The sequence below is a fragment of the Gordionus sp. m RMFG-2023 genome, chromosome 2 (genome assembly GCF_954871325.1).
Source record: "Gordionus sp. m RMFG-2023 chromosome 2, tfGorSpeb1-WG-v2, whole genome shotgun sequence".
Taxonomy (NCBI): domain Eukaryota; kingdom Metazoa; phylum Nematomorpha; class Gordioida; order Chordodea; family Parachordodidae; genus Gordionus; species Gordionus sp. m RMFG-2023.
In genome coordinates, this window is record NC_088776.1 from 30051224 (window position 1) to 30078019 (window position 26796).

At 27.6% G+C, this 26796-nt stretch overlaps 1 protein-coding gene across 4 annotated transcripts in view; it reads right to left on the minus strand.

Moving 5' to 3' along the window:
• The window catches only part of LOC135923878 (programmed cell death protein 4-like), a 131758-nt gene extending 109192 nt beyond the window's left edge, over positions 1-22566 (minus strand). Inside the window, exon 1 of one of the 4 annotated variants that reach the window (XM_065458864.1) lies at positions 22200-22564. In XM_065458864.1, coding sequence (XP_065314936.1) covers positions 22200-22491 — 292 coding nt within the window. In that variant the 5' untranslated portion in view covers positions 22492-22564. Of the gene's footprint in view, positions 1-22199 lie in introns of all 4 variants that reach the window. The other 3 variants (XM_065458861.1, XM_065458863.1, XM_065458862.1) reach the window with 3 other exon arrangements.
• Between the last annotated feature and the right edge of the window lie 4230 nt (positions 22567-26796).

The window sequence follows — 26796 nt, forward strand, 5'->3', positions numbered from 1 at the left end:
TATTAATGGCGTATGAAAAAAGAAAGAATTTATCTTTTAGTTCATTTATATTAAAATTTAAAAATAAAAATCGTCGTATTCTATTATAGTAATATTTTGTTTTGTATATGCATATTATAGTATTATTTTGTTTTGTATATTCATATTATAGTATTATTTTGTTATTAAATTTTTAATAAAAATAGGAAAAAATTTCTATGAATGCATAATTATTTGTTTGATTTTTAAAAAATAGTGCCCCCCCCCAAGTAAGCACTTGGCCCCCCTAAGTGAAAATTCCTGGCTACGGCCCTGGGGGAAAGGCTAACATCATAAAAGTAATTTTGAATATAATTATATCATTGAACTCAGAATTAAATTTCCTATCCAAAACAGTTTAGATGTAATTTTTTACGTTTCCGGTTCAAAAAATAATTTTTTTGTCGCTAAATCATTTGAGGCGAGAGGCTCAAATCTTAAACGTAATTTTGAATATAATTATATCATTGCAGAATTAAATTTCCTATATAAAACCGTTTAGATGTATCTCGGTAAGAATTATTGTTAAATTAATTAATTATAATAGTCTTTTTCTTATAATTTATACAAACTATTAAAAGTTTTATTTTTATTTTTAGATATAATAAGCTCGGTAATTTGCCTTGGAGCTTTTAGTTAGTCTCCCTCTTCGATAAATATATTACAATTAATACATCTAAATGGTTTTTGATAGGAAATTTAATTCTGAGTTCAATGATATAATTATATTCAAAATTACGTTTAAGGTGTTAGCCGCCTTTCCCCTCTAAAATGATTTCGCGAAAAAAAATATTTTTTTTGAACCGGAAACGTAAAAAATTATATCTAAACGGTTTTGGATAGGAAATTTAATTCTGAGTTCGATGATATAATTATATTCAAAATTACGTTTAAGGTGTTAGCCTGTATCATCTTAAATGCTCTCGCAAACTAAAAAAATTTATGTTACTCATTTACTTCTTTATCAAGTAATTACAATATATTTATTATTAAGTAGTGAGTTCATAAATGCATTCTAAATATATTAATGAACTGAAATAATAAAATAAATTAACGATAAGAAATAAAGCAAATTAAAAAAATATCAGTGTAGGACCCTAAGCGAGTAAACCCGATTCGCGAAATATTCCAATAAAAATATATGTAAATGTTATTATGTCTAAAAAAATTACACAACATAATTTTTATTTTAATGGATGGCCATAATAAAAAATTTACGTGATTTATGCAACTATTGTAAAAATGAATTAAAATTTTTCACCATATATAATATATTAATTTAAAAACCCTTTAAAGGAATTAAACGACAGAATTAAAGATATTACAATGATATAAGAGAATGAATTTGAAATATAAATAAAAAATATCCTGTAAATTTTTTTTAGACATAACAGCATTTACACTTTGTTTTTCGATAATTATTTTCTTATATTGTCTTTTAAATGACGCGTGCATATTAAATGAGTATTAAATTTATATATTTCCAGAATAGGTTTTACTATGGCCTTTTCTTGGTCACTACCAAATATATTTTTAATATTTATTTTATTTTTTAAAAATGCAGAATGTAAATGAGAAAAAAAAGTATGATATAAGGTCATATCAGAATCTCCATGCAAAATATTGGTCCTAAAAATATTGGGGATTCGTCTGTTTTATATCTCCGCTAAAATACTGAACAGGTTCGAGTCTCATGATTTTATGCTTATAAAATAATATGTAAGTTATTATTAGATTTCAATTATATTCGAATTATTTTAAAGATTATCATCAATCACATTTGATTGATAAGTGTCGGTCATAATTTTTATAAATTTTAGTATATTGTCATTTTACAACATTTTTTAAATATTTTAAGCTTATAAATTTATAATGCTTAGAGAAAAATTAAATCCAAAATATTATTATAAATGAGACATCAAATCTGATATCATATTGGCAGTGCCGGCTACCCAATTTATGCTATCTCCTTATAGATGTAATTTGAGTGAGACGAATTTTGAAAATATATTAATTGTGCGGCTTAATAAAAAAAATTTAAGTAAAAAAAAGGAAAATATTGTTCATATTAAAATTAATCATTGATATACATTTTTATATTTATAAATTAAATATCTATATATATAATCACCGTAATCAAGAAATGAACGTTTTCGTATATCCTTAATGTTAATTTTTATTTTTCCTATCAACTTTCCTATCTTCTTAATGAATAAATCGGTGGAGACTATATCTCTCTAATGTTAAATTTTAAGAAAATTTTTTGTACATAACGGGATTCGAACCCATGACTTAACGTTTTAAAGGCAATCATTCTTCCCACTCAGCCACCTTAGCTTATTAAGGTCTTATTTCATTGGTTTAAATTTATTTTCTTTCTATTTCATTGGTTTAAATTTATTTTCTTAATTTTATTAATCAACTATTTTTAATTAATGATTTTTAATTAATGATTTTTAAGAGGTTCACAACCTTTTTAAATTTACCAATTTTTAATCAAATTATAAATTATTTCTTACTCTGTCAAGTAAAATTATTCTATAAATAAAATTTAATATTATAATTTATTTAATAGAATTTTCCTCCATATTTCAGGAAAAAACAGTAGGATGAATCAAATATTTGAATTTGAACAAGTTAAAAATCTAATAATATGGTAAGAATGAATATTATTAAATTTAAAATCAATTAATGTTTATAAGTTTAATTATGATTTGTGAGTGGTAATAATAAAGTAGTAAGTCAAATTTATTTAATAGAATTTGCCTCCATATTTCAGAAAAAAAATAGTAAGATGAGTGAAATATTTTTAAAATTTAATATTATTTTAGCATTTAAGTCAAATTTATTTAATAGAATTTTCCTCCATATTTTAGAAAAAACAGTAGGATGAAATATTTGAATTTGAACAAATTAAAAATCTAATAAAGAATGAATATTATTAAATTTAAAATCAATTAATGTAAAAAAACAGTAGGATGAGTGAAATATTTTTAAAATTTAATATTATTTTATCATTTAAGTCAAATTTATTTAATAGAATAGATATTGATAAATTGGTATTGTATGTCATTTCCAGAGTTCAAATATTTTTGTTGAGATAAAATTTTTATACTGGCATATTTTGGGGTGGTAATATGAGAGAAATGTATTGGCTAAATATAATTTAAATTTATTTGTTAAAACTATTTATAATAAGTACTTAGGATTAGTGAGGGAGGTTAATTTCCTGGCATGGGAAGATATTGATAAATAGGTATTTTAAACTATTTGCAAACCCATATTGTGGTTGAGATAAAAAAAAAATTTACTACCATATTTTGTGGTGGTGAACGTATATTTTTCATAAAATCTTTATGTAAGGAATCCTGTTAATGTTTTACAGCGACATGCATTTGATCAGGTTATAAAGGCTATTGCCGATACCTCAATTACTACCAGATTTTTCTATATAGATGCTCCTGATGGATCAGGTAAGACGACATATCTTTATAATACTCTACTACACTATCTTAGAAGACAAAAAAAATGTCTTACCCTTTGCTACCACAGGAATATCCTCCATACTTCTAGCCTGTGTAGATTGTCCTGGGTTCTATTGCAACGATTTTAATCTTCCATCTCCTGACCCTATCACTCAATCTAATTTATATGACCCAATAATAGAAGCAGATATCGCAATGGTAATGTTAGACAATTTAAATGTTTTACAGCGACATGCGTTTGATTAGGTTATCCAGGCTATTAAACCTCAATTACTACCAGCTATTTCTATATAGATAATGGAAAAAGAAATACTTTCAATCTCCTTATTTAATGGAATTTCCTTCCAAATTTTAGAAAATTCACTGAATGTTTACTTTATTTAATAAAAAAAAAATTCCTGTAATAGTTCATGATTTTTTTATTCCTGTCATTCTTGATGGGTTATCAACTAGTTATTTTATAATGTGCAATTAATAAAAATGAAGGTTTTATATATGTGTTTTTTAAATTAATGATAAAATAAAAATATATTTTCCCTATACATAATTCGAATGTAGGTTTGAATACAAAAGTGTTCAAACCGGTTTTTAGAGGTTCGAACCGAACCTGATCCTAGAACCCTAATTTTTATCCGAACATGAACACGAACCGAACAGATATTCGCTTCATTGGATCCCTGTTTACAATATATATTTTTACCTATTTATTTTAAAAAAGTTCAAAAATTACGATTATGACAATTGTCACTTTTTTATGGTACATCTTCACTGAAATTTTAATTTAACAGTTTACAATATATTTATTTACCTATTTATTTTAAAAAAACAAAAAAAAAAGTTCATATATGTAGATTATGATAATTGTCACTTTTCTATGGTACATCTTTACTGAAATTTTAATTTAACATGTTTACAATATATATTTTTACCCATTTGCTTTAAAAAAATTAAAAAGTTAAAAAATAACGATTATAACAATTGTCACTTTTCTATGGTACATTTTCACTGAAATTTTAATTTAACTTGTTTACAATATATATTTTTACCCATTTGCTTCAAAAAAGTTCAAAAATAACGATTATGACAATTGTCACTTTTCTATGGTACATCATTATTGAAATTTTAATTTAACATGTTTACAATATATATTTTTACCCATTTGCTTTAAAAAAATTCACAAATAACGATTATGACAATTGTCATTTTTCTATGATACATCTTCACTGAAATTTTAATTTAACTTGTTTACACTATATATTTTTACCCATTTACTTAAAAAAATTCAAAAAAGTTCAAAAATAACGATTATGACAATTGTCACATTTCTAACATCTTTACTGAAATTATAATTTAACATGTTTACAATATATAATTTTACCCATTTGCTTTAAAAAAATTCAAAAAAGTTCAAAATAACGATTATGGCAATTGTCACTTTTCTCTGGTACATCTTTACTGAAATTTTAATTAAACATGTTTAGAATTTATATTTTTACCCATTTGCTTTGAAAAAATTTAAAAATGTTAAAAAATAACGATTATGATAATTGTCACTTTTTTATGGTACATCTTTACTGAAATTTTAATTTAACTTGTTTACAATGTATATTTTTATCCATTTGCTTAAAAAAATTCAAAAATGTTCAAAAATAACGATTATGACAATTGTCACTTTTCTATGGTACATCTTCACTGAAATTTTAAGAAAACATGTTTACAGAACATATTTTTACCTAACTGTTTTGAAAAAATTCAAAAATGTTCAAAAATAACGATTATGACAATTGTCAATTTTCTATGGTACATCTTCACTGAAATTTTAGTTTAACTTGTTTACAATATATATTTTTACCCATTTGTTTAAAAAAATTCAAAAAAGTTAAAAAATAACAATTATGACAATTGTCACTTTTCTATGGTACATCTTCACTGAAATTTTAATATAACATGTTTACAGAACATATTTTTACCTAAAAATAGAGATCAAAAGATATATCAGATAAAAAGTACATATAAAATAAATATATTAAAAATCCTTTAAAAATAATATATATTCAAAAATATTTACGATCAAAAGATGTACCAGAAAAAAAAGTACGTAAAAAATTAATATATAAAAATATTTACGATCAAAAATGTATCAGAAAAAAAGTACCTAAAAAATTAATAAAAAAAAAATTATTTAAAAAATTTATGTTTAAAACAATAAAAACATTGACAATCTTAAAAATATTATTTAAAAAATATATCTAATAAAATCCGCAAGGTCTATAAGTCGAAATCGAAAGGCTTGGTAATTCGAAAGGCTAAAAAATAATATTGAAAATAAAAATAGCAGAGAAAATGTTTAATGAGATATTTGATTGATTTATTGTTTTTTTAGAGAAAAAATATTATAATAACATTACATTATAATATATTAAAAATATGGAAATTTTAAGATCTTTTCAATTTTTTTATTAATTCTTTGAAATAATTTGCGGTTTTTAAAAATTAATTTTTAAATTAATATTTTTAATTAAATTAATAATTGGTTATGAATTTATATATTTAATAAGTATAAATATATTGTAATTACTTGATAAAGAAGTAAATGAGAAACATAAATTTTTTAAGGTATTTTTAATTTGAGAAAGCATTTAAGAGGGGAAAGGCTAACATCTTAAACGTAATTTTGAATATAATTATATCATTAAACTCAGAATTTAACCGCTTAGATGTATTTTTTTACGTTTCCGGTTCACAAAATAAATTTTTTGTCGCGAAAGACATTTATAGAGGAAAGGCTAACATCTTAAACGTAATTTTTATAATATTTATATCATTGAACTCAGAATTTAATTCTCTATCAAAAACCGCTTAGATGTATTTTTTTACGTTTCCGGTTCACAAAATAAATTTTTTATCGCGAAAGACATTTATAGGGGAAAGGCTAACATCTTAAACGTAATTTTTATAATATTTATATCATTGAACTCAGCATTTAATTCTCTATCCAAAACCGCTTAGATGTATTTTTTTAAGTTTCCGGTTCACAAAATAAATTTTTTGTCGCGAAAGACATTTATAGGGAAAGGCTAACATCTTAAACGTAATTTTTATAATATTTATATCATTGAACTCAGAATTTAATTCTCTATCAAAAACCGCTTAGATGTATTTTTTTACGTTTCCGGTTCACAAAATAAAAATTTTGTCGCGAAAGACATTTACAAGGGAAAGGCTAACATTTTAAAAGTAATTTTTATAATATTTATATCATTGAACTCAGCATTTAATTCTCTATCCAAAATCGCTTAGATGTATTTTTTTTACGTTTCCGGTTCACAAAATAAATATCGCGAAAGACATTTATAGGGGAAAGGCTAACATTTTAAAAGTAATTTATATAATATTTATATCATTGAACTCAGAATTAAATCTATCCAAAACCACTTAGATGTATTTTTTTACGTTTCTGGTTCACAAAATAGATTTTTTGTCGCGAAAGACATTTATAGGGGAAAGGCTAACATCTTAAACGTAATTTTTATAATATTTATATCATTGAACTCAGAATTTAATTCTCTATCAAAAACGCTTAGATGTATTTTTTACGTTTCCGGTTAACAAAATAAATATTTTGTCGCGAAAGACATTTATAGGGGAAAGGCTAACATTTTAAAAGTAATTTTTATAATATTTATATCATTGAACTCAAAATTAAATTCTCTATCCAAAACCACATAGATGTATTTTTTTACGTTACCGGTTTACAAAATAAATATTTTGTCGCGAAAGACATTTACAGGGGAAAGGCTAACATTTTAAAAGTAATTTTTATAATATTTATATCATTGAACTCAGAATTTAATTCTCTATTCAAAACCGCTTAGATGTATTTTTTTACGTTTCCGGTTCACAAAATAAATATTTTGTCGTGAAAGACATTTATAGGGGAAAGGCTAACATCTTAAACGTAATTTTTATAATATTTATATCATTGAACTCAGAATTAAATTATCTATCCAAAACCACTTAGATGTATTTTTTTACGTTTCCGGTTCACAAAATAAATCTTTTGTCGCGAAAGACATTTATAGGGGAAAGGCTAACATCTTAAACGTAATTTTTATAATACTTATATCATTGAACTCAGAATTAAATTCTCTATCCAAAACCGCTTAGATGTATTTTTTTACGTTTCCGTTTCACAAAATAAATATCTTGTCGCGAAAGACATTTATAGGGGAAAGGTTAACATTTTTAAAGTAATTTTTATAATATTTATATCATTGAACTCAGAATTAAATTCTCTATCCAAAACCGCTTAGATGTATTTTTTTTATGTTTCCAATTCACAAAATAAATATTTTGTCGCGAAAGACAATTATAGGGGAAAGGCTAACATTTTAAAAGTCATTTTTATAATATTTATATCATTGAACTCAGAATTTAATTCTCTATCCAAAACCGCTTAGATGTATTTTTTTACGTTTCCGGTTCACAAAATAAATTTTTTGTAGGGAAAGACATTTATAGGGGAAAGGCTAACATCTCTTAGCGGTACCCCCTTCTAAGGATAAAATCCAGGGTACATGCTAATAAAAATTTCCTTTTAATATGCACTACAAAAAAAACTATTATTCCGCTAAAATTTATTTATATAAAAAAAATATTCACACAACATAAAAAAAAATCATGGGACCGGAGCGTTTATGAGAACTCCTCTATAGAGGCTCATTTCCACCTCCGTTCCGCTATCGTTAAAATTATTATTTTTTTGACCCGTTATTTTAGAATTCCTAGTTCCATCCTGAATTTCCCTTTTACCCAAATTCTTCATCACCTCACATGGAACAGTTTCGGCTGCTGGAAGGAATTTATACATCAGACGCCGTTCCGCAAAATCTTCTGCTGCCCTAGCTATTAATCGTGAATCGTCTATTATCCTCCGCTGTTGCCCCCCAGCCCAACGATTGAGCCCATTGTTCAACGTGTACGATGTGCTCACCCTGCTTGCGCACTCCCTAGCTTTGTCCCGATTTTATTATTTTTGTTGGTGGTAAAAAAAATTAATTAAGAAGAAATTGTTGTGTTATCGGTTTTATCTAGTTTTGTAAATTGTTTTGAAAGGTAAGAAGTTTTTGTTGAAAATTTTTGTAAAACAAAAAAAAAGAAAAATTATTTTTAATTCATGGAGACATTTTATATTAAGACCCATAGAACTATGATTCAGGTGAATTCTTTGGATATGGCGAACCCATTGGCTGATAAATGGCATAATTTGTGGATTGATCAACAATCAGGAGAAAGAGCAACACAAACATACTCGTATGGTCCTATGTCCTCGCAAGGAAAGGTGGCGTTACATGCAAATTACGCGTCTGGGCCGGCTACTATTACAATGCGGCAACTGGGGATGAGAGGAACCAACATAAAGCTAGGGAGTGCGCAAACGGGGTGAGCACATCGTACACGTTGAACAATGGGTTCAATTGTTGGGCTGGGGGGCAACAGCGGGGATAGTAGACGATTCACGATTAATAGCTAGGGAAGCAGAAGATTTTGCGGAACGGCGTCTGATGTATAAATTCCTTCCAGCAGCCGAAACTGTTCCATGTGAGGTGATGAAGAATTTGGGTAAAAGGGAAATTCAGGATGGAACTAGGAATTCTAAAATAACGGGTCAAAAAAATAATAATTTTAACGATAGCGGAACGGAGGTGGAAATGAGCCTCTATAGAGGAGTTCTCATAAACGCTCCGGTCCCATGATTTTTTTTTATGTTGTGTGAATATTTTTTTTATATAAATAAATTTTAGCAGAATAATAGTTTTTTTGTAGTGCATATTAAAAGGAAATTTTTATTAGCATGTACCTTGGAGTTTATCCTTAGAAGGGGATACATGTTGTGATATGATGTAAAAATGTATTGATTTTTGTGTTGAAATTAGGTTAATGATGAGAAGTGTAAAGAAAAATATATATTGATTTGGTATTATTGATTTTTTTAAATGTAAAAAAAGAAAAGAAAAATTAATTATTGTATTCATTCTTCGCGTTTATAAAAAATATATTTTTTTTGTACTGAAATTGAAAGAAATAAAACATTTTTACAAGAAAATTTGTGTACGTTGTTTTTCTTAACTAAAAGTCCGTAAGTCTTACCACTAAGCATATAGAGTTCACCACAGTAAATATAAGAGTGTAATGTATCATATATTTTATTATAGCAATCCCAAGTCCTATTTTCTATAAATTAATTGAAACAGGGACCAATATGCATACGGATATATATATCCAGTGAATTTATTAAAGTAATTGTAGAAATAGGTCACAAAAATTAACATTATAATAAATAATGCAAGTAATAAAGAAAGCCTGAACATTTGTGAGAATTAAATTCCAATTATCGAATGCATGGGTCTGATCTCATGTACTTAATTTGCTTTTAAAGATCTAGCAAATAAAATATTGTCAATTTAAATTTTATTATAAAAGACCAAATTATTATAAAATATGTAAAATTCAAATTCTTTTACACATTTTAAAAAAAAAACTTAAGATAAAAATAGGATTGTTTCCTAAGGTTGCCTAGTTCACCCAGCTCTTTGGACATTATGATAATTAATAGTCTGTTAAAAAATAAAGATATTTTGCGGTAATACTTAATATTTTATAGATAAGATACTTAATCTTCTTGATAATGAAGTTTTTTATATGATGTTGCACATCTATACAATTTTATAGTCAGTAGTACAGAAATAGTAGAAGTCGAAGAGGACAAATCAAACTTATCTGACGTTCCCCGAGAATTTATTCATATCAGGGAAATCTCTTATTGAAAGAAATTTAAAAAAAATAGAAAATATTTGTTGCCGCGGGGACATATTACTCTGCTCATATACTTGACCCAATATATTGCGATTTAATTTTAAAGACAATGAAGTTGTTGATTAAGGATTAGATGTTGTAAATTTGTTATCTGGATACCTAGATTTAAATGTGAGAAAAATGACAAATTCCTCGATTTTAGAGATCTGGAATTTTCAAAAGAAGATTACATTAAATAATTAAAATTATACCATACTTGTTTATTATTGATAAAACGAAAAAAAAATTAATATTGACCTGTAAAACAATTTTTTAAAGAAAAATTCCCGTTTTTTCGCATTGTTTCCCTATTTTCACCAAATTTTCCCAGGAAATTTCCATTAGTTTTAATTTCCCAGGAAATTTACCTAGCCAATTGCTCATCTAATAGACCAGTTTTATTTTGGAATAATAAAGAATATATAAAAAAAGAAAATTAAATAATGTAAAAATAATTTTATTATTTTTATTCAATCCATTGAACAAGACCAAATGATTTCTAGAGAAAATATAAATTTGTCTATTTTTAATTTTACTAGCTGTGAATATTTTTTAATGGTTAATTTTTAAATAAAAGTTTAATTTCTGAATCGAGCGACACCTAAATATTCATGTACAAAGTATATTTTTACACTATAGAATAGTGTTTATTTTTTATAGGCCTAATATTTTTAAAGTGTATTTTTACGTATTTCTATATAATAACTTCTCTACAACGTTCCTATTCGACGGAGGAACTACTTTTACACTCTGTATACTATATTTTATTTATGTATTTATTAAATGTTATATTTTTAAAATTTATGTTTCTATATTTATCGCAATATAAATTCTTACAGGTAATAGGAAAAAAAACCCCCGGAAAAAAACCCCTGGAAAAAAAACCCCCAGGAAAAAAACCCCGAGAATAAAAATTTTAAAAAAAAGAAAATCGTTATTTTTTAAAAAAAATTTCTTGTCAATTTTTCTTAAATTTTTTTCTCAATTTATTATTTTCTTCCAATTTTTGCTTTAAGTCATTGTTAATCTTTATTTTTCTAACCTTTTCTCAATTTTTTTCTTCTCAATTTTCACTTAATTTTTTTATTATAACTTAGCAATAATTAATATTGATAAATAATTTTATAAGCGAATGCCACAATCATTAACAGCTATTAGACTCCAAAAAAAAACACAAAATATTACCGAAAAAATATTCGAAGTAATAATGTCTAAATGTCAAGAACGGGATTTATTTCCTGAGCCATTATATATATACATGGATTTCGAAAAGTCTGCTATGAGCGCGGTTAAAACTGTCATTGGTATGATTATTAATATATTAAATTATTTATATCAATTTTTTTAATTAGGAGATCACATCATAATCAGAGGATGCTTTTACCATTTGTGTCAAAGTACCCATAGAAAATTTTAAAAGCTAGTTCTGGAAAGCCAATACAGAATCGATGAAGCCCTAAGCTTCTTTTGTGGCATGATGGCAGCTTAGCATTTGTTTCTTTATGTGATATGGGCAATGCAATGGCATTCCTTAGATCGGTTACTCCGAGCAATGGTAAGGATATTCTTGAATATTTCGATAAAAATTACATCAATGGAGTATCAAGGGAGGTCACAAGAAGCAATTCTCAATCCCAGACAGGTCGAATTTGGGCATCGATTTCCTCCAGAAACTTGAATCAGAGCACTCTATCCAACTAATAACTCATAAATAATCAATGCGAAGGTTCGAATCATCGTTTTTCTAATCTGGTTGGGAATAAACACCCATCAATCTGGGTATTGATTAAAAAAAATGAAATGCGAGGTGGCTGCCGATGAAACCAAACTTGAAAGATGGCGTGTAGGTATTTGGACACTGAAAACAAAATCGCAGTGCTTAAACAAGAAAAAATGCTGATATTCAAATTTACTGGGAAAAAAAATATCCCAGTAAAATAACCCATGTATTACTTATTTTCGTAAAAATTTTTGATATAGTAATAAATACAATATCCATCCTTAATTAATATATTATGTAGACTAAATTTGACAAAATTTGCAATAAGATCTGTTTATTTTATTGATAAATCATTATTATGTATATAATTTATTATTAAATTATATTTTTATAATATTTTTTTCTAAAATACTAATTTGTCTATACCTTATATAAATCCAAATAAAATATACCGATATTATTAGATCTTAAGTAAATTCGAAAAAAAATTTCGGGGTTTTTTTCGGGGGGTTTTCCGGGATTCATTTTTATAAGCTGTGTCCAAAATCTAAAAAATATAAATAAATAAATATTGCAGAAAAAAAAATAACAAAAGCTATTTTTAATGTAAAAATTAAATAGTGTCCTATATCATATTTTGATATTTATAAAAATTTATTTTTAAAAATTTTATATAAATTATTAAGTACAATTTTTAAAGAATACTGCCATTTTTATAAATTTATTTATTAACCCAAAAGATTATAGCCATTTGTATTATAAATATATTTTTTAGTGTCAGAATAATTTTATAGAAAGTATAAGAGTGCACAGGGTGCAAAAATGACTTAAAATTTAGAGATTCATTGATACAATTATTTACATAAATAACATTTTAATATAACCATTATCAAATAATAGGTTCATACAAAGTTTAATGACTGAAAGGTAACATAAAATAATAAATACAACTAAATATTTACATACCTTTTAATAAATAACTAATAATTGTATCATAACAAGCATTTTGATATTTTTATTTTTATAAAACTTGAATGTGTTTAAAATGTTTTGTTATAAATTTACGAAAATATTAAAATTTTAAGGATTTTTTCAAAACATTTTGGACACAGCCTAAAATAAATTATATATGCAACGTCATTTTTTAATAACGATTAAATTTTTAACTTTTTAAATCGATTTTCTTTCACATGTGTTAAGAAATCATCAAAAAAATATTAATTAAATTTTTTTTCCCAAATAAAATAAAACATATTTAATAAACGAGCTAAAAGAAGTAATCAGTTTAATATTAATAACCATGAAATTCAATATAAATGAAAAGATTATAGCTGCCGATTCTCACAAAAAAAAAATAATGGCATAGATGCCGTTATTATTGAATCAATCAACACAACAATCAATTCGTGAACTTGTATATTTCCCATCAAAAAAAGAGGCTAGAGGAAAAACAAATATCAAAAAAAAAGACAAAATAACAAGAAGCTTAAACATTGAAGAGACAATTTTGAATTCAAAAAAAATATAGATGATATATTAGTACATATTAACGATAAATTCAAACAATTATCATATTTTAATAAATGAAAAATTGTAACCTGGATGTTAGATGGCTGGTCTATTCGAAAGATTTATAAGGAATTTCAGGTATTATATCTGGCGAGAACAGCAAAAATACTTGGTATGAAAAATTGTATATTATTAACCCCTAATCCGAAACCTGTACTTTCTATTAGGAGAAGATATCAGCCGAGAAATGAGTGCATGAAAGATTCATTGACATTTAGAAAAGGGAAAAAAAGAAAACATAGAAACAGTTAATTCTTAGTAATCTAAAAGAAATATATATTTTGTTCAAAGAAACAATTTTAATATTTATAGGCAGCGTTTTTGAAATTTTTACTTTTACATTTCCAAGAATAGATGACACTCTTTCCCTACCTAGGTCGCAAATTTTAACCACAGTTTCGCCGTCAACGCGGACAGGACGCACTTATACACTTTCCTCGCAGGAAAATTTGCATGCGACCAAAAGATTAGAATATATAAGTATGCATTATTTTATTTAGATAATCTGTATTCTAATTCATATTCAATTTTTTAGGAAGAAGTATGGCAATGTAATAAGTGTATATTATTAAACAAAGATTGAATAATTAATTATTAACTATATTATAGAAATATTAATATGATATTATATAAAAATATAATATATTTTAAAATAAATTCACAATAAAATATCATATACATAGGAAAAGTAGTTCTTTTGTTGAATAGGAATCTCGTAGAAAAATGATTATATAGAAATAATCGTAAAAATACATTATTAAGAATATTAGGCTTATAAAAATTAAAAGCTATCTTTACTGGTTTTTATCGATTTTGCCTATGAAATCGAATTGGCTCCACTCTAATTTTTTTTATACTCATATAAAATGGTAATAATAATGTTTATCTAAAGTTTCATAAAAATCGAAATTACCCAATTTTCGTTAGTAGGATTTTAAATTTTATTCTGGGAATAAGAGGTCTAGAAATTTTTAAAAATAATTTTTTATTTATATTTACTGAAGATAAATATTTTAATAATAGATTTTTATGTATTCGCTAATTTTTATTCAATAATTAAATTAATGAATATAGACACTCCCAAAAAAAGGCAATTTTTCATGCTTTGACCGTAAATATCTTTAAAAGCATAAAACTAGGAAGCTAAAATTTTGATAGATTACAAGAATTTTAGTTATACAGATTTTCATCAAAATTGGAAGAGGTCGGCCGAGAATCGTATTTTTATCTGGGCATATTTTTAGATCTTTATTAAGAAAATATATTATATAATTATAATTTATATTTTCTAGACATGATAATGATATCCTTGAATTCATCAACCCATCGGTGGAGAAACCCTTTTCATTAAATGCGCTAGTTGCCTGCCGAAACACAAAGAATTGTTTTTAGTTAACGTAGAAATATTAGGAAGTTCGATCCTTTTTTCTCCCCAAAATTTAGAACATCCATATCTTGTGAATGGCGTTTTCCGAAAAAAATATATAAATCCCGCCGCTGAGTAATTTTGTAATTTTGACCATATTTTTTCAATTTTTGAAATCTTGGGTCTAGAATACAAGCCAAGATATATATTATTTTTGAAATAAAGATAAATTAATGTTTTTCTTTATAAAATATATAATTTTTAATTTATTTGCTTTTTTTTAAATTTATTTTTAATATAATATTGTTTGTATTTGTATTTAAAATATGTCATAGACTTTAATTTTATAAAATAATTTAAACTGTTTTTTTAATTTATTAATAAATTACTTTCATCAATAAAAAAAATTAAACAAATGAATTATACTTATATATTATTATTTACATATCACAAACTGGAAATTATAGCGCAAGATTTTTTAGCATATTTTCCTTTAGGGAAATATTGTCTGAGCTTTCATTATCATTTATTATTAAAATCGTTTCAATTTAACTTTTAAAAGTAATGCCAAGTTTAAGATAGGCCTTTTTGTGTAGATAAAAATTCAACTGTTTTTTTGAATATTGAAAGAAAAAGTCATCTACTAGATCTGATTCATAGTTTGAGATAGTGTTTCCCAATTCTTTTCAAAATATAATTAATTAAATTTTTTTTCTAGTTATACTTTCAAGCATAGTTAATATACTATGCTTGTGGCATTATTGTTATTATAATCATTAAAATCGCTAATTTGAAATGGTATAAGGATAGATATCGGTTCCACGTCATTACAGAGAAACCATTACAGAGAATGTATTGAGAAACTTTTAGAGAAAACAAAAATAGAGAATGCACTTATAGAGAAAACAATTATAGAGAATGTCGTTTATAGAGAAAATTTTATAGAGAAAGTTTTATATAGAGAACGACGTTTATAGAGAATGCACTTATAGAGAAAACAATTATAGAGAATGTCGTTTATAGAGAATAATTTTATAGAGAATAATTTTATAGAGAATAATTTTACAGAGAATGATTTTACAGAGAATGATTTTATAGAGAAGATTTTACAGAGAATGATTTTATAGAGAATGATTTTACAGAGAATGATATAGAGAATGTATTTTATAGAGAATTATTTTATAAAGAATGTATTAGGATTATTTTATAGAGAATTATTTTATAATGAATGTATTTTATAGAATTATTTTATAAAGAATATTATTTTATAGAGAATTATTTTATAAAGAATTTTATTTAAGAATATGATTATTTTATAAAAAATATATATAGTCATAGGAAAAAAATTACAGTATTTGACATTAGAGGACTGCAAAGTAATTTTTTGCAACCCGAGCCCGAATTTAAAAAAATTTTTGTCCGAGCCCGACCCGAGTCCGAGCACACATTTTTTAGTCCAACCCGACCCGAGCCCGAATAAAATTTTGCAATTTGAGTTTGAATATTATAATAGCCAAAAAAAATTTATGTGTATTTGTTCATCGCCACCTTAAATAAATGTTTATTTGACGATCATAATCTATTTAAGATATATATTAAGTTGCATTTTATTTAATTTGTATTTATTTAATTTGTAAAAAATATTATAAAAATATTAATATACAAGCGAATTAAAAATTATTGATTATATAAAAATACAATAAAAGCATCATTTATGTCGAATATAGATGATAATGATATTAAAGTTAATAAATATATAAAAAATATAATGAACATATTATATTATATTAACATATCAATATCATTATCAAAAGTATCACATAGTGAATAATTATGATATATAAATAAAGAGGCGTCCAGTTTATCTGGCTTTAAAAAAGTCCTTTTCTCTTCAAAGGCCCTACCAGTAGCTGACGCTCTTTCACTACTAGCCGATGAAGCAGGGATAGCTAGAAATTTAAGAGCTAAAATATTTAAATTTGGAAATTCATTATGGTTTGTTTTTCACCAATTTAAAATATTATCATCTTCTATACATAATTTAGGATCTAGGTATTTTTTTAAGCTCGTCAACTTCGGCGCTAGCATCAGAAAACGCATTGTCAGCCTCCCATAGAGAGAAATCCAAAAACGTATCTACCTAAGTATTTTCTTAAGAAAAAAAATTATTCATAATATAATAATAATATTAAAAGATATATATTTACTTTATTATTTTTTAATAAATAATTTTATTATTAATTTAATCAACCTTTATTCACTACTCTATCAGTTGAGCGTTGATATTACTTTTGCTCAATAATATCTCTGTTGATTTTCTCTGCATTCATCAACGTGTTAAATGTTGACACAAATCTTTATAATGTTCTTGGGATAACATTTTCATATCCCGAAATTTTGGGCACAAAAACGTCGTAATTTGGTGGAATATACTATTTGAAATTTATCCACAAATATTTCCCGGCATCTTTGCGATAGCTGGTTAAGCTGAGAGTTTAAGTTAGGATGCACTAAAAACTCAATATTTGATAACACAATATAACTTTGTGAATAGTGAGTTTTAAATCACTCTCAAGTTCATCACTCGCAATTTTAAAGGGCGTCAGAAACTTGATAAGATCCCTCATCATTTCAAAATTATATTTTCTAGTCTAATCGACTCTCCTCTGGAATTGAGGATCCCCAATATTTCATTAAATTGATTCAATCATATTTAGCCTGCTATTCCATCTAGTCTCAACACACATATGGAAAGTTTTATCGAGCTGATTAACTAATCTAAAATTTAATGACATATTTTAATAAAAAGTAAATTTATTTTAAAACTAGTTTCAGATTTAATATCTATACTTATTAGAGTTTATACTAGATTTGAGAGATGATTTAAATCTTTAATAATTAGTATTTCAACATTATTAACATTAGAAAAATATAGTATGTAAGAAAGATCTACTTACTACAGATTATGGTAAAAATAATATGGATAAGGACAATTTTACTACTACTAATTATAGAAAGCGAATAAATAAAGTTATTAGGATTATTTTAAAAATAATCATGACCAATTTGTATATGGAAAAAAACAGAATTATAGAAAGTTTTATAGGAGAATGTATATAATAAAATAATAAATGAAAGAATAAAACTTATCTTATATCTTTAGTACATAAATGAGTTTGTCTTGTCTTATCTTGTACTTCACTGGGGAAACACAATTAAGTGATAAAATATTTTGGTATCCGGTTGTTAGGTAAATTATAAAATTATAAAATAATAATTGATAATTACATGACATGTTATTATGATTGAAATTTTAAGGATAAAATGTGATAACTAAAAAAATGATATGATTTTTTAATTAATATTATAAATTATAATAACTATTTAGGATATTAATATTATTATTATTTTTTGGGTTGAGTCGGGTCGTGTTTCGGGTCGGACAGCTCTTACAACCAGACCCGAGCCCGAACCCGAGGCTCGGGCTGGGTCGGGTCGGGCCACGGACAGCCCGTGCAGTCCTCTATTTGACATAATATTATATATTAGAATTACCTTATATAAGAGATTGGGTAGTTTTTGAATTACAAAAATTATTTGTTTATCTTTGCACAAGGCTTTTCGATTATTAGATGAATTAATGGTAGAACAAAATTTTGACATGATTTGTAAGGAAAATCATATACTAAAAGAATATTAAAAGATTTTACAAATTTAAATTTATTATTTAATTATATTTATTTAAATTAAGTAACTAGTTACTTTTGACAGTTACTTTCAAAAAATTGTAGCCAGCTAAAGTTACGATTTTGTAAATGTAACTAATTATAAATATTTTTTAGCTAAAGTGTAGCTAGTTAATGATAACCACTTAATTTGACAAAACTAATGTGGAGATTTTCATTTATAAGCTTTTTTTATCTTCAGCAAAATTTATTTAGTTCTTACTTATATTATTATTCTTCCTAAAAAATTTCAAATATAGATGGGACACACCGATAATCCATTCAAGAGATAAACAAATTTTGACATGATTTGTAAGGAATTTTACGAAATTTATTTTTAAAGATAAGAATACAAAATAAAATATATAGTGTTGTTAAAAGTTACTTTGGCAATGTAACATAAAGAATATGTTTAATACTATTTGTATATGAAGTTTTTATAAGATAAACCTTGATAATATATTGAGCTTAGCAATATTCATTTCGAAATATCAAATAAATTTTTATTCATAAAAAATCTAAATAAACATAGTATAAATTATATACCAATATGAAAAATACAATTATATGATTAAATTAAACATTTAAATTTAAATTATGGGATAAAGCCCTTAAATAATTCAGCATGGTTCTCGAATAAAAATCTTCAACAATTAGAAAAATCCTTTTGGATCTTTCGCGATATTCTTTCTTTGACAGCGGAGCCAATTGTCCTAAAAAATATTGTTCCAGTCTTTGAGAACTAAAAATTAAAATCCTAAAATTTATAATATAATATAATTACTAACTCTTTATAAATTTCCAGATCGTTGGATGATGGGAACTTATATAAGACGAAAAAATATGCCAGTCCTCTACTAAATTATTTGTATTCGGTTCACGAGATAATGTCGATTCGTAGAAATTCCATAGAGAAATGCTAAATATTGGCGACTTCCTCTCTATCGTTATCATTTTTCCAATCCACGTCTCTTCAAAGTATTCTATCAAGGGGGAGAGAATATCCCTATTTTCTTGATAAAATTTAGAGGCATATAATTCCTCGAATCCATGAATTACATCCTCGATTGGTACATATGCCAGTGACATTAACATTTTTATGAGCATAGCAAAATTCGTTTTGATTTTGTATGCATTGCAATTAGCGGATTTTTTTGAACCGTGCGCCATATGCATCGAGACATATGAAATAGGCATCCGCTTTCAATAAATATAATTAAAAAATAAATTTAAATTTGTAAATTTTTTTAACATTCTTTTATATGATCTAAATCTTAGCCAATGAATTTATACTAATATATATATATTCGATTTAACATAATTTAATCGATCTGGCTAGTCCTGAATCTACTATCCACTAAAAATAATTGTAACTAGTGGCTAGTTATATTTAAAAAAAACTATTAACTGTAACTTGTTATATTTTGTATTTTCCCAAATTTAACTACTAACTTAACTAGTTGTATTACATTACCAAAGTAACTTTTAACAACACTATCTATTTTATTTTGTATTATCTTTAAAAATAAATTTCGTAAAATTCCTTACAAATCATGTCAAAATTTTATTCTACCATTAATTCATCTAATAATCAAAAAACCTCGCTTATATAAGGTAATTCTAATATTTAAAATTAAGTAAAATACTATAACCTTTTTTTCCTATGACTATATATAACATTTTTTTATAAAATAATCATATCTTTAAGTAAAATTCTTTATAAAATAATTCTCTATAAAATACATTCTTTATAAAATAATTCTCTATAAAATACATTCTTTATAAAATACATTCTCTATAAAATACATTTTTTATAAAATAATTCTCTATAAAATACATTCTTTATAAAATCATTCTCTATAAAATCATTCTCTGTAAAATCATTCTTAAAATTATTCTCTATAAAATCATTCTCTGTAAAATCATTCTCTATAAAATTATTCTCTATAAAATCATTCTCTATAAAATAATTCTCTGTAAAATCCTTCTCTATATACGACATTCTCTATAAATGGCATTCTCTATAATTGTCTTTCTATAAAAAATTCTCTATAAAATAATTCTCCATAATCGACATTCTCTATAATTGTTTTCTCTGTAAAGGTTTCTCTATAATTGTTTTCTTTGTAATGGTTTCTCTGTAATGACACAATACAATAGATATCAGTGTTATCAATATCTAGCATACCTGATGTTAAATCTATTGTACTTGTACATTATTTTTGATCTGCCTCAAATTTTAATTCAATTTCTGCAGTCTTATATCTAGTAATAATTTCTCTTTTTTGAAAGATTTTCAACAATATTTAATACTATTCACTGTCACCAGATTATGTAAACCATGACTCAAGTATAAGTGGTGTTCATCATATTCACCTAATCAAATATCCTTTTAGCATTGGGTCTTCATTTTAAAAATTTGTAAAATTAGGCTAACTTATGGAATTTTAGATATTTGATTGATTGAATTCTAAAATTATGTCAAAATAATTATGATGGTAAAATATGATTTCATCAAAATAGTGATTGACATGAAAAAATTAATTAAAATAAATGCATAAAATATAGAAATTATTTTTAAAACAATTTTGCGCCAGCTACACACAATTGATGGTGTGATTATCATAAATGAAAATATTGGATAATTCTTCCTCAGTGTTAATTAAGACTATTATATCCCTCCCCAATGTCTATAATTCTATCAAAAAAAACTGTTTTATAAATTAATTTTTTTGTTATCTAGTAATTAGATCATTTGTTCACTAAAAAAATATCAAAATTTTAATGTCCATGCTGGCTTAATAACATTTTATAAAAAATCAGAGATCTGAGAAGCTATGCTTGATTGCATATATTGTATAGCCAGTCCAGTCTGGTCCAAGTTTTATGAACAAATTGCCCATTCTACTATAATTTTTTGCCTATTTAGCCCAGTATGTCAATTTTAAATTGCCAAGCTTTGCAGATCCCTATTAAGAATGGTTTAATTAGCAAAAATTGAGGAATATTTCTTATATATTCTAGAAAATATTAGTAGATGCTAGAAAAGGTAATATTAAATTACTAAATTTATATAAATTTTTAACATAATCTTTTTTTAATCATATTTGACTATAAATATTTTGTTATTTATATTTTCATATATTTTTATTAATGGTATTTATAATGGTTAATACATTTTTTGTTATATAAAGATAAATATTACCTATTTAAAAAAATCTATATACTGCTTTAATTTTTTTCTTATATATCATTTTATGCTGTCTCCATTTTTTATTTGTTCCACCATTAGGCAATGATTATAAGGTGAGCCATAGGGTCAGGAATGCCTAACACTCAAATACTTTTTAATTATAATACTGAATAAAATATTATATTATGTTATATACAAAACAAAACAAATGCAAGTAATCTGGTTTTTAGTAGTTTAATTACAGGATCAAGAATAAATTTAATTAAACCTTTTTTAGGTAATCCCCTGCCTTTACCATTGCGGGGTTTGCGATGATTTTTGGCTCCATAAGGGTTTGAATAAAATGTCTTAATATTTATAGGTTCTTGTGATGTTGAATATAAATTGTCATTGATTGATTTGATTGTAAGAAATTTATTGTTAAAGCGCTTGGCAACTTTCGTAAAATGATTTTTAGTGTTTGACAAATCATAATAAATATCTACCCTGTCCTTTTCATTCAGAGAATTATCATTTAAGAGAATACCCATTTCTTTTTCATCATGGAAATTGTTTATCATTGTAAAATTAATAGATTGAGGCCAAAAAAAAATTTTTGAATAGGTATTTTTAATATCTATAATCAAAATTTTAACATAAATTTTATAATCGTAGAAATTAGAACAAATTTTGATTATAAGTCATTTGATCTAAAGTCCATCCATTATCAAATTGGTCTATTATTTAATAATGGATTTTGCTTTAAATATATTATTAAATTTCATAAATTTTCAAAGAATTATATTATTAATTTAATTAGTTGCCTGTCAGCGCAGAGGTAATGAAAAATAATAATGCAAATAAGTTAGGGGAGGTGGGGGGGGGGGGGGGGCGTAGGTGGTGCTAAATATCAGCTGATTGAAAGCAAGCAAATTTAAATATTTATTTACTCATTTATTAAACTATGATTTTGATAGCTAAATATAAAATTAAGCAAAAACGGCATTATTATACCACACATTGAGGAAAACTACGCATAGACATTTAAATTGCTCATCAAGATCACTTAAAGCGTATTTAGAGAAGTAATGCGAAATTTAGATAAATAAATATACATCTAGCAAATTAATGTTAAAGTTGCTAAACTATATATCGAGCAAATTACTGAATTTAGATAAACAAACTACTCATTAAAGAATTAATTATATTTTAAGATGAATAAACTGTTTAATAAAGCAAATTAATGTTAAATCTAGGTGACTAAACATCGTGTTTGTAAGAATTTTATAAAATCCTTGTTCATATTTTATTTTAATCATTACTTACATTTTATTTTTAATGATAAATTACATTTTATTTTAATCTTCTTAAAAACAATTCTTCCTTTTATATCTTTTTTTTAACAATAAAAAAATAACCAATTATTGCCTGAAAGGTATTTCTATATTATTTAACATTCAACCCTCCAATGAAATTCGGCTTATGATTTCCTTTGATAGGTTGAGTGGTAACGCCATTAACGTTCATGATCGCCACGCAATACGCGACCCATGTTCATGGTGCATTCTTCTTTTCAAACCAAATGATAGCTTGGTAAAACAGCCCCTAGCTAATTTCCAAATCGGATCGCTTGTGCATGGCATCGGACATCTAGATTCCTTTCGAGCAAGGTTTATTTTGTCGTGCTTCAGCCAGCCATCTAATTTCTGAGTCGTTGCCTTGATCTTGGCGCACGGAATTCTCCTTGAAGTTATGATCTTAGGCACAGCATCGGGCTTCAAGTGAACTTTCTCTTGTCTGACTTATTTGTGTTGTAGGAGTAAGTTGATTCGGGGTCTTTATTTGTTGTCGAGATCATTCTCTACATTACCCACTAAGAACGTTTTTAAAATTTTGCTGAAGGCATGAAGCCACATACGCCCTAGCAGATTATCACAATCCACTTCAATGGCCTCCAGTGTATGTGAGTTATTACCTTCATATTTAACGTTCACATTGGCAAAACCTCATATCTTGATAGCTCTGCCATCAAAACCAGTAAGTTTCATATCCTTCTTACGTATCGCGGTTATACCTATAGTCTTAGCTTTCAGCTTCGAAAGTATAGTGTACCTCATACCGGTGTCAACTTGCATCAACGTGGGTATGTTGTTGATGCTCACCGTCACGTTGTACGCGTCATATATGGTGTCCTTGACCCCCAGATTGTACACTTCAAGATTTTGAAGATTATATTCTTTGAGGTCTACGTTTAGGTCGTCGTCATCATCGATTACTTCGATGTTCATAGCATAGTTTGTATTCAATTGATAATCACGATCTTTGTAATCAGAAGATCTGTTGTAAGTATTATTGTCATTTTTGTACTAGTTGGGTCTCAACGAATATTTCGGGAAACCATTAATATTTTGAGAGTTGTGTCTGTGCAGACCACGATGGGGATGGTTGTTTCGGTTATCACTTCAGCAGTCATCCCGCCGATCAGGGCTTTGATGATGGTCACAATGATAGTCGTGGCGATTGCTATAGACGTTGTAGCTCCTAATGTTGTATCTATCGTCGTAATAGTTGTTGTTGCGATTGTCGAAACTGTTGCGGTTATTATGACAATTATCGTTACTTTGATCGAAAGATTGTCGTGCCTTCCGGTTAATTGTTTGTCGCGGCCGCTGTCGTAGCGTATCTTGTAACCTTCATCAAATCGTTTGTTGTTTTTCTTTTATATTTGTGCTATATAAAATTTTACGTCCTTTCTATGGCTCGAAATTTACGAAACCAAAGCCAGCCCGCACCACTAATCCAATATCATGAGTTGACCCCTAACAATTCCCTGGATGGAATGGCAAGTGATCCTACAATTGCCGCAATCGTAACCGCCATGCAAGCCATCTCTACACAAATGGCGGAATTAACCAGGGAAAGTAACGAAAGGAGACGCTGGTCTCCGTCACCACACACGTCAACTCCTCGGCGTACAGGCCGCGTGCCAACTCCACCGCCTCCGCCTTCGACCGTCGTCACCGCTCTAGTCGTCTCAGCAGTTCCGTTTCCCCACTCGAGAAATACGACAAGATGCGTAAAGTCTTGGCAGGTCTACAACAAAACCTGATAGAGCCTAAATGTAAGGCCAGCATCCGAGACCGTCACGAAATAAAGCACATAGCCAATGTGCTCGAAATCCTCAACGAAACTTCTGACCCCAGGCTAATGGAGGAAATGACAAAACGCATCCGGGTACTAGCGCTAGCTATCCATTGGAACTGGCAAACAGCCATTAATAACGACGCCTCCTATTAGGGAAAATTCCTTGGTGGTGAGGATATCAAGGTCTTTCGCGATGCACGGCCCTTTCATGACAGGGGCTATGGCCCCTCGACGTCGTCAACATACAGGAGACCAGAGCGTAAGGAGGCGGCCACCTCCAGGGGCAAGAAGAGAAAATGAGGATACCCTGGATCATCTCCCTATTTCTTCCCTCTTACCGCTACCTAATTCTACTATTCTTCCTTCTACTTCTACCATCGCGACCCTTCCGGGGGAGGTTACGAGGGGCGATGGACCACCGGCCCCACCAAGGGAAACAGATCAGCAACCACCATGGCTAGCAAAAGTAAATCAATTCTTAAGGCTGCTGAGGCATAATCTGTTCTCCCCGGAAGACGATTCGGACTCGAGTACCGACGTATCTGAAAACAATAATCAACCTCCCCCGTTGATCCGTCCGACCGCTAGCGCTGCCGATGAGTCTGACACACCGTCTTTCTTATCCGAGGATTCGGGAATACCGGAATGGTGGATACCTATCCCATCAACCGCATCTCTCCCCTCAAGCAACTCTGGGAGCGACGACTCGGCTATGTCAATCATCGCGGAACTAGATGATTCCATCTACAGTACGGATGATCCTGGTGTGCCCCAGGTAGGAGCAGCCCCCGATCTTACTGGCATTCTTGCTTGTATTAATCGGCCAGGCAACCGTGGGATTTTTACTGACGCACAGCTTGAGGGTCTCCCAAAGCTCAATATCATCACCGCTAGACTCTACATTGGACCATTGATGTCCAATTTCACCAAGCGAGTCGCTCGACGCGGATTCCAACCAAGACTGGACCACCTTAAAATAAATAACAATAATATTCCGCCACAGTGGTCCAGTCGGAGTACACAGGAAATATCAAGATATTATGCGACAGCTTCTAGACGCTGACATAATCCAGCTCTCTGACGACCCGGCGCAAATTTGCTCCCCCCTCTACGTCATTCCTAACTACGACGGCTCCCGTCGGGTAATCAGCGACTTCGCACAAGTCTCTAAAAACTTCCTACACTACCAGTTCAAACTAAAGTCAATTCTCTTGATGTCCACCAAATTGGACCAAGCTAAATTTGCGTGTAAAATCGACATTCAATCCGCTTTCTTCTCTATCCCTTTAGCAGCAAGCGTTCGCAAGTTTTTTGGAGTACGATTTAACAACTCCAACTATGCCTACAAGATCCTCCCCATGGGGGCCTCGTTTAGCCCATACTGCTTACAGTCAATAATTCTAGATGCATGCGCCAAGACTGTAAGAAAGGCCAGCTATAACGTTTACCTCGACGACATTCTAATCTATGGTGAAAATGAATTCGATGTCAAATGGTCTACCAGATCACTACGTTGTACGCTGGAAGGCTGGGGACTGCAGATAGCCCCGGAGAAATCGGTGCTTGATCCCACTGATCAAATTACTTACCTCGGGATACCGATCAATCTCACTACAAAAACCATCCAAGCTGATACCAACACTAGGCGAAGATTGGAAAAATGCTTAGCAATATTCCGACGCCATTCGTATCAACATCTTGAACTAGGACGTGCACTAGCCGCATAAGTCGTGGGGGTGGTT